At 36.1% G+C, this 14,305-nt stretch overlaps 1 protein-coding gene across 5 annotated transcripts in view; it reads right to left on the bottom strand.

Moving 5' to 3' along the window:
* The window catches only part of PPARG (peroxisome proliferator activated receptor gamma), a 132,456-nt gene that overhangs the window by 65,713 nt on the left and 52,438 nt on the right, over positions 1-14,305 (bottom strand). The window contains exon 1 of one of the 5 annotated variants that reach the window (XM_059161768.1): positions 6,040-6,249. The exons of the other annotated variants lie outside the window; for them this stretch is intronic. Within the exon in view, the coding sequence (XP_059017751.1) occupies positions 6,040-6,121 (82 nt within the window). The 5' untranslated portion in view covers positions 6,122-6,249. Of the gene's footprint in view, positions 1-6,039; positions 6,250-14,305 lie in introns of those variants that run through there. 5 annotated transcript variants of the gene reach the window in all.

The raw sequence follows: 14,305 nt of genomic DNA, 5'->3' as shown, positions 1-14,305 counted from the left end.
ATCTGTATTATCCCAAAGTTATAACTTCCATTTCACGGAAGACAAGACAAAACTAACATTTGCTGGACACCTGTTACATATCAGGTCCTGTGCTAAGTGCTTCTTCACAGATTCAGTATTGGTTACTTAATCAAGTAAGTTGCTTTCGTTAGCACTGCTAGCAAATAAGTCCCCTAAAATTTCAAATGAATACTGAAAGTATCAAAAGGTAGGCAGAGGGGCGCCTGAGGGGCTCAGTGAGTTAAGTCTCTGCCTTCAGCTCAAGTCATGATCTCAGGGTTCTGGGATTGAGCCCCACATTGGGCTCTCTGCTCAGCAGGGAGCCTGTTTCCCCCTCTTTCTCTGCCTGCCTCTCCCCCTACTTGTGATCTCTCTCTATGTTGAATAAATAGATAAAATCTTAAAAAAAAAAAAAAAAAAGGTAGGCAGACTTGCAAAAGAAGCCAGGCATTCAGATAAGTCAAAAACTGTGATATTCAAATTAATATTCAAATAATACTCAAATAATGATAATCCAAACCAATGGAGGGATATGATGCAAATAACTGTATAACAGGCAATTCAAAATATATTTGTATCTGGTTTTTAAGACAGATCATGTTGTTGGTTTGTTTATACCAGAATGGGTTTTAGAACAATACATTAGCATGTACACTAAACTTCTGTTTTTACTTAGCGAACATATTCTAGTGCCTTAACCTCAGGAGATGGTGAGGTACAGCAGCAGGTCAGCTTGGAATTAATAAGACAACAATAAGAGCTTATTATGTATCTATTATATGTTAGATACTTGTGGAATAAAGAAGAGAATAAAACATGGGTTTTGTCCTCAACAACTATACAACTTGGATTAAGGGAATATATAAAACAGAAAATATTATCAGGCAGTCTCCAATTAAGGGCTAAACAGTGTGATACAGACCAACGCAGAAGAGGGGATTTTATTATTTTATTTTAACAAGTATTAATCAACTGGCCATTTACCAAACATGTCCCAGGCATTTGGGATATACGTGAATGAGCAGACCAGACAAAGATCCCTGCCTTTATGGGGTTGATATGCTAGTGTGAAAAAGTGGACAACAAATACAATAGGTGAGTAAATTATACAGTATGTTAGAAGATGGTGAATACTTAGAAATGAAACCATGGAGCAGGAGGAGGGAAAGTGACTAAGTCAAGTGAGGAGCTGCTGCTGTAGGGTTGTGAGCTGAGTGACAGAGCTGACTTACATTTTAACGTGATCCCTCTGCATGAAGGCTGACACTAAGCAGTTAGGAGGTGAGGACAGAGGCAGGACAACTCGTCAGAGTGGGATACCAATCCAGGCAAGAGACAGTGGCTTGGATGAGTACTGACAGTGAAGTGGGGAGAGGTAATATATTCTGAACATATTTTCAGTTTAGAGGAACCATTAACAGTAACATATTAACAGGAGGTCTTGTGCCATGGTGGTTACTTGAACCTGATGTTGAAGGACAGGGAGGATTTGAAAAGGTGGAAGAATTAGGAAAGGCATTCCAGGATGTGGTGGGCTTAGAGGCAAGGGTGAGTCTGGCTTATTCTTGAGACAATGTGATTAGTCCAAGTAGAAAAAGGCAGATCATTCTCTGGGGCGTAGAGGGTCATAAAATACACAAAGTGGAAATGGATTATACAAAGCTTTCAAATGTAGGTGGAAGTGTTTAGACTTCACAAAATTCACTATGGGGCACTACTTGTATACAGTAAGTGCTCAATACATACTGGAAGTCTGATAGGCTTTGAGGACCACTTACCTTGCAGATTAGACTGGATAGCTAAATGTCTCTCATTTAGAAAGTCAGCTAAAAGGCTGTACATGAATCCCAGTGTGTGGTCAGAAGAGATGATATTCCTTATGGTAAATGACAGTTGACTGTTTTAAATTTACTTTATAATGCAAGCCATTCACCACTTGTTGGAACTTCAATCTTGTGTTGGCAAATCTCTTACCTGATAAAAACTACATGGGTCTAAACACTGTGTGCTCAGCTAGCCATGCGATCTTAATTCTGAGGTTACTGGAATTGGACAGCAGTTGCTATCAGATGCAAATGTAATTCCTGTGTCTCTAAATTAGTTACAGGTACAAAACTGTATCTACAAAAAAAGGTAATCTTGTAGAGGTTTACAGAAACTTAGTTCCATCTAAATGAGTCTGATTCATTCATATCACATTTATTTTTGCAAATATTCAACACTAGTAGATGGACATGAGGTATTTGCTGGGACAACTTTCTTATGCCTAATGTAAGGCTGTCCAAAGGAAGCTAAAATAACAGAACCCATGTCAGTTCTGTTGCTCTAATACAATGAAGACATTTACTTGGCTCAGATTTCCACTGATGCAAAGAATATGTGCTTTATAAGGAGCTATGATGATTTTAGAAATTTCCTATGGGTTACCTTATTCAAGTTACAGGTGAGAATGTTGACAAAGATAGTAACCTATGACAAACTATCAGAGCTATAAAAATTGTTTTCCATTTGATAACCTCTTTTATAAAGCAATGAAGAGTTTAAATGGGTAACTGCTGTCAGGTAACTTTCAAAACAAGTTGTACTCCTTAGGGATGCTAGGGGAAAATAAATTTAAAAAAATTTTAAATGCTGTTTTCTTGTAAGACTCTAATACACATGACATTTGTTTCTGGTGTTTCCTATAACTCATAATTTGGGGGGAAGTACAAGAGAAATGATAGTTTTTGGAAACATAGTAAGGAGATTCTAAGAGTCTTGAAATCTACCAAATCTACTATGTCCTGGTGATCAGAAAAGAGATATGAACAGCTAAATCAGAGAAATAAATGATAAAATAGAGCCACACTAAAAAAATTAATATGGACGATAGTAACATTCTAGAAAAAGACCCTGAATCATTATTAATGTGAGATTGTGAAATTTACAGCTATGTCAATTACCTAAATCTTCATCATAAAGAATATTATAATCTAAGATAGTTTTTCAGTATCTTGGAGAAGAAAACGTTTAATCACTGTTTTCATTTATGGCCCAAGAATGATTTTAGTTTTTGGAAATCCAATCTTTTCTGAAACAAACATTAACAAAAGTGGGAGGTAACTGCCCCATTTAAAAAAAAAAAAAAACTAACAGAAAGACACTTTCTCTAAGTATGATTATTTCCTTATCAAAATATTCAGGTGAGGTCATGGGAGAAGCCTCATCTCACTCAAAAACTGCCATAATTTTGATACACAAAGAATTCTGTGGTTTCCCCCCACATATTCCTTAAAATGCTTCTAAATTAAGATATTGTATGTTTTCTGTTCCATCCTAAATGATTAATACTAGAAGACCAAAACAATAAACTCTATATAGAACTTCGGATGGACTTTTGCAAATACTGTGTCATTTAATCCTTGTAATAACCCTGTATTTCTGATGCTTTATGTGGAAACGGAGGGAAGAGAGGATAAATGGCTTACTCAAATTCACACAGAACATACATGTCCAGGACAAGACTTGTAGTTGCATTCCCTGATACTACCTGGGTCCCTTTAAACCTCTAGAAAGGTGAAACCTTTGGTCAATTATTTAATGCTTCCAAATATACAGTTGCCTGGAGTCTTACAGAGGCACAGTTTAAGTACCCCTCCATAAAAATGGCGGGCAATCAATCACTCACTCCTATCTCAGGAGAGGCGCTTGTTTCAAAGGATTGTCTATTGCAGCATTTATCATGCCTCCAAGGCATATTTCCATTGCTCAATCAGCTCCAAAGGACAAGCGTGTCATCATCTTTCAATGCTCTGGTGCAACACTTTAAAATTATAGAATTCACACAGGACTAAGTCTGGCATGAAAAGTAGGAGGCATATTCAGCTTGAGTTTGTGGAAGCTTCCCTTCAATATTGCCAATTTTTACTAGGAGAGATGGTTTCAGAGCCAGCATGGGGTTACTTGGGGTTACTTGAGGAGCTCATGATGAAAACGGGGAAATAAGATAAAGGGGGGCTCCCAGTGATAATGGAGCCCAGGAAAAAGCACAGAACTCCTATTTGGGTAGAGTGGCTACATAGATTTTTTAATCTCATGATATGACCAATATAGCTTGGGCATCTGGATCATTCACAGCCATCAAGACACTTTTTCTTCAAAGTAGCACCAAGCTACTTGCAACAACCCCCAAGACCACCTTGCCTACAGTGAGCAGGAAAGAGCACCAAAGTTAATTACCATATTAAAGCCAAATCCTAAACTCTACAGTGTTTCATCTCTGATGGCCTCAATTTCAAGTTTGTTTGTTTGTTTGTTTGTTTGTTTTGGCAAGGGTGGAATAAATAGTGGTCATCTACACAATGCAACTGAAGTTAACAAACATAGGCCTTTGCCTTTAGGAATAATATTTTCAGCAGAACACCACTTAGGAATAAGAAGTAATCAGATACCATATAAATGAAAGTTAAATTATTTGTACAATATATAATTTTTAAACTGCTAATAATTCTGTACCATGCTAATTAAGAAGTAAAGTACTGTATTAGTCTTGGAGGGGATTTGAGACTCAAGACAATTAAACTCTGGCAAATTCAAATCATAACCATATAGAGATTAATACAGAATGAAAACTAACTTGAATCACAAAATGATCTCTTACCATATACAGAATTTTTCCTCAGTTAACCTAAAATATTTGTTGTACTAAATTCTGGACATATTCCTTGCAAACAGACTTAACTACCAACTTTTGACTCAAGAACTATTTCACAATATAGCCAGGACATTCTGCCCTGATGCAAGCTAAGTTAGTTACTGGAGAAAGACAGCAATAATTTTTATGGCTTTTAAAAAATAGAAAGCAGATTTTATATAATATAATGAAACAAAACTCCTATTTAAGAGGCACAGATGACAGATAAATATATTGAATCAAATCACTGTAATAGAATGAAACAGTATTTCAGGAAATATTTTTTCTTATTTTTTAAACAGCCTGATGTTTTAACAAAAAAACAAAAACAAAAAAAAAACTGTGACTAATATGTTCAAACTTCAGACTTCCAGAAAAATTAAAACATTAAAATGTAAAGCCATTCATTTCAACAACAAAGTGTCTTAACTGTAACTCTTTAGCACTTGTATTCTAAAACACCAATCACACTAGTTAACAGGTTCTATTTTTATGCCGTATCTATGAGAAAAAAATACATAGAAATACAGAAATAAATATGAAACAGTACAAAACAGAAGAAGCTGTGCTAAGAAACTCCAGTAGAAGGAGCTGTAGAAATGAAGAACTTATATTTTGCAATGGCCAAGAAAGGAATTTTGAAAAATGAGGTATCTGCTTGAATCTTATATATCTGAGTACAAGTAATAGCTAATCAGTTACTTGGTATGCAATAGGCATTTAGGGATGTTGCTTTATTTATGTGTAAAATGAAATGCTTGGAATAGACATTCTCCAAGGCCCCACAATCTATTCTACAATGCATTAGGCACCATGCTAGAAATACAGAGAAGAATATAAGTTGGTCCTACACTCTGGAAACATACAATTCTTTGGGAGAGATAAAATGTACAAATATCTAGATTTTAAAATAGAACTAAACATACTGAGAGAGCTTTAAGAGGAATAAAAATGCTGTAAGTGGGATAAAAACTGCCTGAGAGATATGTACCATATAAGACTACAAAATGGGAAAAAGGGACCCCCCTCGGGTATTTCTAAAAAAAAATCCTCAAGTATATTTGGGAAGCACATATAAACCAAGGAAATAAAAATGAATAGGATTTTAAAAACTATAAATATACCTTTAATGCCTACAATTCAGGAACTAGGAGCCATACACAGAGACATACATGGATTAGTTTAGGTTTCTTTTTTAAAGTTCTGATGCTTACAACTGAACACTAAAACAGCAAACTAGGCATTAAAAGACTGGACTACACACATCTAATATTAGAATATAACCTGGAAAATAATCTACAAGAGCAATTTCATCATTCCATAAACACCCAAAGTAACCCAACAGCCATATCTGGAATTGACTTTACCTTGTGAAGTGCTTGCAGACAGTGTATCAGCAAAGGAATCGCTTTCTGGGTCAATAAGAGACTCTCCCAGAGTTTCACCCATAATAGCATGGAAGAGGGCTTTCTGTAATTCACACTGATATTTTGTCTATTTCTTGCAAAAGACCAATCCATTAAAAGAAAAGGACTTGCAGTAGTAGAACTTGTGAACACAACCAATGAGTTAAGACATCAGTTTCCAAATATTACGGGGAGGTGGGAATTAATCCACAAAGGACCAGGTCTGAATTGGCTGGCACTGTCCTGTGAGAGAGCCAGCTGTGACAAATGTGGTGTCATAATGTTGCTCACTGCTTTGGCAAGACTTGGTACATTACAAGGAAAACATTGCCACACCGTCTCGCCAGTGACCCACATGTTCTGTGTCTTGTGAGGGGCGTAAGTTGTACAGTATTTAGAGCTATCAAAGCAAAGAGATTGTTCAGTGTTCAACTGCTCCCTAAATGGGAAACTTTATATCTCTGGGTTATGAAATACCAGATAAACTTACTTGGACAAAGTTTTTTTCTAGCTGCCCATCCCTGGTTGAATCTCTAATCATATTACCTGAAGGAAACTATTTAATTCAAACATGTACTTGTATTTTAAAATCTGGCATCGGCATGCCGCTGAAATATTGTTTTCTGAGGCATTGGTTCCAGCCCTTGACAAAGGCCAAAGTGACACTGACAAATTCTAGAAGATTAAATAGTTGAGAGATATAGTTTAGATTTGATCTATCAGGGTTTGCTTTTTAAAAACTCGATAATGAAGTTTAGCCATTGCTAGTAGAGGCAGTAACACTGCACCAAGGACTGAGCATAGCTGATGTTTCAATGATAAATGCCATGTCATAACAGAAAAAGTGGAGTTCTCTCTGAGAAGAATAATGAATTAGCAGAAAAAAAAAATAGGCTCACACTGAGGTTGGCGAGGAACTGTGGTCAGTTTTGTAATCAGGAAAAAGCTGGCTTCTTGCTCAAGGCCTTTGCCCTTTTTGGCAAGGAGAAACACGAGCAGTGCCAAACTTCAGTGTGGAAGCAGGTCTCCACTTGTCCCATAAGTGGCCTGATAGAATTGCAGTGACTTGTGGATTTAATCAAGATGCCCCCACATAGGGCGATGGATCAGATGGCAATAATTCCCTTAGACTTATCCTAATGTTCCCCCAAGTGGCATTAAGTATCTATCTGTTCCATCTACATTGAGTAACTGGTCATTCTGCAAGGGGACTAGCAAAAGTTTCCCTGTTAATCATGGAGCAACAATTTGGTGGGGAAAATGCATACTTGGGCCTTCACAGCACAGAATAACTTTATTTTTTAAATATTTTATTTATTTATTTGACAGACAGATCACAAGTAGGCAGAGAGACAGGCAGAGAGAGAAAGGAGGAAGCAGCCTCCCCGCCAAGCAGAGAGCCAGATGCGGGGCTTGATCCCAGGACCCCGGGATCATGACCTGAGCCGAAGGCAGAGGCTTTAAGCCATTGAGCCACCCAGGTGCCCCCACAGCACAGAATAAAGTGGAGAGCTGGGCGTTTGTATTGCTTAAAAACTTTTAAAAACCAAAAAGTGTTTACTAAGGTAGTTCGAGTTAAAGCAAATTTCTTGGCAGTCCAAATGACAGAGGTAATTACAGGTGTGTAGGATTAGTTTTGTCTATATTCAACTTGAACTATCAATAAAGGAGTTTCTCCTTCCCTTTCAATGCTGGGAAGTTTCCTCCTATTACAGACACGATGATAATAGTTAAAGTATGATTAGTCTAAGATTTTTGGTTAAATATAAGGATGGAACAAAATCAATTCTAGAAGTCAAGGACAGTTTTCTTCTTGTTAATAAAACAGAACAAAAATTTAAGCTAGTCATTCTGCTTACAGATAATGTCCCAAGATGTGCTTGCAACTGGAAGGCAAATTTCAGCTTTCTTCCTATGAAATGGCAGTCTCTCCCTCAATCCCCTATCCTCTCCCCATTCTAGGTCTCAGATTCCAATGTCTTTCTAACTTAAAAAAAAAAAAAAAAAAAGAACAAGTTTATTAAAATGTTAAAATTATGCCAGAGTATAAGAAGGACAAAATAGGCAGAAGGATACCATTCTTAGAGTGAAGCTCTTTATAAAAAAGCCCAACACTCTGTTAAGAAGATGAGAAAACAAGGCTCCAAATGACAAGTACATTCTCCAGGTTAAACAGGTAGGTAGTGACAAATGTGGAACTAGACTCTAGGTTTTTTAGGTGTCTAATTCCCAGGCCAGCCAACTACTGAGCTATCCCTTCCAAGCCCCTAACCGTTCTCACTCACACTGTGCTTTAGATATTCAAATATAGAATTATTTACAACAGATAATTATTCCCTAACATCTGAATCTAATGGTATCTATTCCCCTTGGACTGTATTATTTGAGAGCAACAACCTGTCCTGTTCACTGTATTTCACTCCTTTATTTGATCAACAGATGTTTATTGGCAAAATATCAGAATACACTGGCAGGTCTTGAGTTAGGGGCTGGCTTAACGAACAAGATGGATGTGTTCTTATCTTGTGGATTTCAAAGCTAGTCAATAAGCAAAAACTACAATTTTATCAACAATTTTTATCAACATGGGGACAGTAGGCTCAGTAAATGTCACTTAAACTCTTGACAGCATATCAAGCAATACAGAGAACACCCTAAGTTACTAACAAAATGCTTATACAATGTGGACTTTTAATCATTATTAAAAAAAAAAGATTTTATTTATTTATTTGACAGAGAGAGAGAGATCACAAGTAGGCAGAGAGGCAGGCAGAGGAGGAGGGGGAAGCAGGCTCCCTGCCGAGCAGAGAGCCCGATGAGGGGCTCAATCCCAGGACCCTGGGATCATGACCTGAGCCTAAGGCAGAGGATTAAGACCCACTGAGCCACCCAGGTGCCCCGATTAATCATCACTTTTATGTTAGTAACAATATTTATTAATTTTTAAAGATTTATTTATTTATTTGAGAGAGAGAGTATATGTAAGTGGGGGGGAGGGGGAGAATCTCAAGCAGACTCCCTGCTGAGTGCAGAGTTATACAGGGCTTAATCCCAGGACCCTGAAATCATGACCTGAGCTGAAACCAAGAGTCCAATGCTCAACTGACTGAGCCACCCAGGCACCCCACTAACAATATTTTAATATTTTGCATCACACTGTAGCACCAGGTCACTTGAAAAACAACTTGTTCATGCATATATTAAAATGGACAAAAATAAACGGAGCCAATCCCATTTGTATCTAATTAGGAATGTGCTTTGCCTTGAGATACTGAAGAGACTTATTTCACAGTGATCCATCCGTGTATTCCTCAAATATTTATCAAACACCTTCTGAGTGCCAGATATTATTCTAAGTATAGGAGATAAATTCATTAATAATCCAAGTTCCTATCCTCAATAAGTTCATATTTAACTATATTTATACAAATTATCTGAATATACCTAAAAGAGTGATCTTTTTCCTCACTTAACTTTGAAAGTCAATTAGCATGCACTGATGCCAGAAAAAGTATATTTGCTTAAATAAAGTCATTCCTCTCATTGGACAGTATATGATCACCAGAAAATTTATGAGAGTTTTGACATGCATGTGAATATTCTATCTTCAAGGCCTTAAGATTCCCCAGTGTCCTATTCTTCATAATATCAAAATCAAGAGGATATTATAAGATGTGTAAAAGAGCATGCTGGTAAATAGAGGACTATAATATAAGATGTTGGAGCTGTAGACAAGTCCAGGTGTTTTGCATACCAACTGCATAGCAGTACTTTGCATCTGAAGGGTACTTCTACAAAGAAGTCTCCATGGAATGGTTTTCCTTCCATCCCATTCTTTGCTAATCTAGCAGAGTGAGGAGGAATAGTAGAAGACCACCTTCCTTATGTACTTGCACAAAAGCTAGCTCAGTCGCTTCTACTGAGGGATGCAGGGCTTTGTTTGATGTTGAAGTTGAGAAGGCCATCTCCTCTTGGACTTTAGAGACATATGGGGTATGGATGCGACTGTGGGTAGAGTACGTATAAAGAGCAAGAATAAGAATGAAGACAATTTTGGAATGGTCATATAGTGAGGAGGCTGAAAAACTAATTCTGCCCTAGTTTGACACTTGAAAAAAAATGTAGTTTGGTATTTGAGAAGGCTATGCTTCAGTATTTTGTCTTCAATATTATTTATGATTTCTGTCTTTGAAAAGAATCTGAACATTATTCAGCCAAAAAACTTCCAAACTTCTAGTACAATTAGGAGAAGGCAACTGGACTAATATCAGCTGTGTGTGATTCAGTAACAAAGACAATGTCTAAAAATCCATAGTTAATAAAATCATAGTATTATATATGTATAAGGTTTTAAAAATATTATTCAGTGTTTGGAATAATTTATATAAAATATATCCATAAAATAGAATATTAAATATTTTTTGTGTTATGTTACTCTTGAAAGCTAATTAAAACCTTGCTTTTTTGGGGTGTAGGTTAAATTTGGATTTTAGCTTCTAGAGTAAAATTGAATTTTTAAAACTGCTTTAATTGTTTTCTTTTTCTTTTATGTAAAATAGGCTATGCTAGTATTGGTATAGAAGTGTTTACAGTATTTTTTTCTTTTGTTATAACTCCATTTTATTTTATTTTATTTTTTTTTTAAGATTTTATTTATTTATTTGACAGAGAGAAATTACAAGTAGATGGAGAGGCAGGCAGAGAGAGAGAGAGAGGGAAGCAGGCTCCCTGCCAAGCAGAGAGCCTGATGCGGGACTCGATCCCAGGACCCTGAGATCATGACCTGAGCTGAAGGCAGAGGCTTAACCCACTGAGCCACCCAGGCGCCCCTATAACTCCATTTTAAAAGCTGCTTCATTTAATGCTTCAAGCCCTATGAATACTTATGCTGGCCCCTAAAGGTTAGGAGATTTTTGGGAGAACAAGATCGAACACCTCTTTTTATCTCTAGAGCCTAACAGCGTCTCTAGTCGGCACACATGTTATTATTTTTGTTGATGTTGAGAATCATGAAAGAACAGCTGCTTGCACATCTGTCTCACATGGACCATTCAAGGAAGAGTTTAGAGACCAAATGAACTGACAACAACATCAGTTTTCTTCTTGTTCCAACAAGACATTTCCCCATGGTACTCCAAAGGACACCAGATAATCGCGAACATGCAGAATGTAGTCTACCTAAGCTCTCTGCTCCCCCTACCCAGAACTGGTGCCTTTTCCTACTGCAGTTAAAGTTGGCTTGGAACTCTATCTTCTAGCTGTGGTTTCATCAATTCAGGATTTCTTCATAGTCACAGGGGACACAACATGGAAGAAATGATGTTCCAATGGGACGCATGCCTAAATAGAGGAACAAATAATCCTGTATCCTAAGATGTAAATTCCACTGCAACTCTTAACAGCAAGCCTGGTACTCCCATGTAAAAAGACAAAGGGAAACTGCTGTTGAACAGTGATTTTTTCCTTTTTTTTTCTTAAGGTCTAGTCCACTTTTCTTTCATCAAAAACCATAATTGGGTTCAGATATTCAAAAACTAACATTTTCTATATAGGATTAATATTTCAAACTAATATACCATTTTGATTTAAAGAAAAACCAACTAAAAATTTCTTTTTCTTTTCCCCCTTCAAAAGTTAACTTGCTAGTAATACCTGAAAAAGAGCCTAACCTAACTACTTTCTAGGGATCAAATAAACACTTTTCAAATTACTGTACCTTTGAACCAAAGACATCACAACTAAACTATCTTGTCTTTGCTTATAATATCTGAAATTCTCCAGTAATGTGGTTTCTAGCATGATAAAATACCATGGGTCGTATTACCAACTGACCCAGATTTACGCTGTGTACAATCCCAAACCTCTAAAACCTATCTCCTTCACTGCTCAGATTTTTAAAAAATAATTTTTAAAAAGACTTTATTTATTTATTTGACAGAGAAAGAGATCACAAGTAGGCAGAGAGGCAGGCATAGAGAGAGGGGGTAAGCAGGCTCCTCGCTAAGCAGGGAGCCTGATGCGGGGCTGGATCCCAGGACTCTGAGATCCTGACCTGAGCCAAAGGCAGAGGCTTTAAACCAGTTTAAAGTGCCCCAGTGCCCCCACTGCTCAGAGTTTAACAATTTTTCAAGATCAGTTATTTTTCAAGATCAGGAGATTCCCTAGGTAACCTATTTTATCACTGGTGAACCATACTAGAATTCCACAAACATCCTAAAGCAAGCTCAGAGCCACAGCACTATATACAAGTTCAGTTTATGTAAAATAAACAATTTACCAGTTCTGCAACTGTACCAATGGAAATATATGGATTATTGAGATCAATAGTACTAGGGAGATTAATATATTCAAACTCTCTTAATTTTTCACATAAGGAAAATGATTTCCAGAAAAATGAAATGATTTGCCCAAGGTAATACCCAGATAATCAGGAGCAGAGTTTGAACTAAACATCAGGTTTCTTCACTCCTAGTTCAAAGCAGCAAACTATACTCTGTCATGAAAATGATGCAATAAAATGTTCAAATAAACTGTTCCGATCCATTATCCTTAATGCCAACAATTATGTTAGAAGCCTATCAGCATGAAAGCATTTATAAAATGATATGATTCACTTAATGTACATGAATCACCAATAGAATATCATAGTTCATCACAGAGTTTAAAGACTTTGCTTTCTACAAAGTACTCAATAACAACCTGGTAAATAAAATTCAGTAACATTTGAGCAATCAATTCCGGAATTCATTTTGCTGACAAATGTCCTTTTGCCTCATTCATATTTTCTTTAAGAGTCATCCTTGCATGCTGGAGTTCTTCAGGGAGAAACAGTTGTCTTTTCTGACATAGTTCCTTGTTCTTTTGAAAATAATAAAATTGCTATTTGAAAGCTTCCACTTTGCACTAATAATATTCTCATTTTTTTATTATGTTAGTCACCATACAATACATCATTAGTTTTTGATGTAGTGTTCCATGACTCACTGTTTGCATATAACACCAGTTGCTTAATTTTTTAAAAAGGTACATTAGAGCTGTATGGTGTTTTTAATCTCATTTGAAATTCACAATGCTACTGGGTGGTCATTCAAAGAAAATAGTAACAAGTACCGAATAGGGCTTCAATATGGAACCTGGTAATGGGTTTGGGTCATAAATTTTTATTTTTTATTTATAAAGTTATACTTTATAAATATATAAATAGTTTCTATTTATAAAGTTATACTTTATTTTCTATCAACTCTGTAAATGCTATCATGAATAAAATGGTCTACTACGAAATGAACTTGTAAAATTCATACCTGTTTTTGAAGATTCTAAACTCTACTTGTGTATCATTTCTTCGTGAAACATACTGATGTTCATGGAACATATTTAGAAGCAATAGCAGGTAATATAAAATGCTAACAATAGGAAAAATTGGGTGAGGGTTATATAGGAAATCTAAAATAATCCCAAAATAAAAACTTTAAAAAAAATAAATAAAAGCAATAGTAATGTCAGCTGGTGACTGCCTATTATTACTTTATTAATCAAGTTGTCCTGGGTAAGATTTAAATTTCTGATGGCAAGAATTCATAAAATTATAATTTGGGGAGCCTATTCTGTTCCAGGCACTGATTGATTTCGATTGTGTTTAGTTCTCACAATTATTCTTTTAGATGTGAAAAGAGAGGTTTAGAGAAATAAGGTGACTTGTCAAAAGTAAAAATGCTTGTAATCGACAGAGTTTGAACTCAAAGCCAGGTCCGTTTGATTCTTAATACCACACTGAGTAAAGACAAATAGGCAAAGCTTCACAGCCACAAACTCTCACCAGATGTTTTTAAAAGATAAGAAACTGTCTTCTTGTCTTTGTACCTTCTTTCCTCAAAGGAAATATATTTATTTTCCTTAAAGGACAAAGTACACTGTTGCTTTTCTGCATGCTGTTGTATAACAGCCTTTTATTATTACAGAACCAGTCTATGTTCACTGTTGAAAATTTAAAAACTAAATGATTTCTACTACTCAGAGATCATTGATGTTAAACTGTGTTTCTCGCACTGGTTCTTTTCCTGAGCACATGATGGATCCTCAGTCTACACAATTCTTAAGTACATACATACAGTATTTGTATTTTTAAAATAAAAATGAGATATGGTACTTTGTAGTGACAACCTGCATCTTCAAGTCAATAATCATCTTTTTACTTTGTAAATGTTCATTTCCAATGGTATCCAGTCCA

Source organism: Mustela lutreola, chromosome 2 (assembly GCF_030435805.1).
Source record: "Mustela lutreola isolate mMusLut2 chromosome 2, mMusLut2.pri, whole genome shotgun sequence".
Classification (NCBI taxonomy): Eukaryota; Metazoa; Chordata; class Mammalia; order Carnivora; family Mustelidae; genus Mustela; species Mustela lutreola.
The sequence above is the reverse complement of the archived record's forward strand: the minus strand, read 5'-3'. Positions and strand labels throughout refer to the sequence as shown.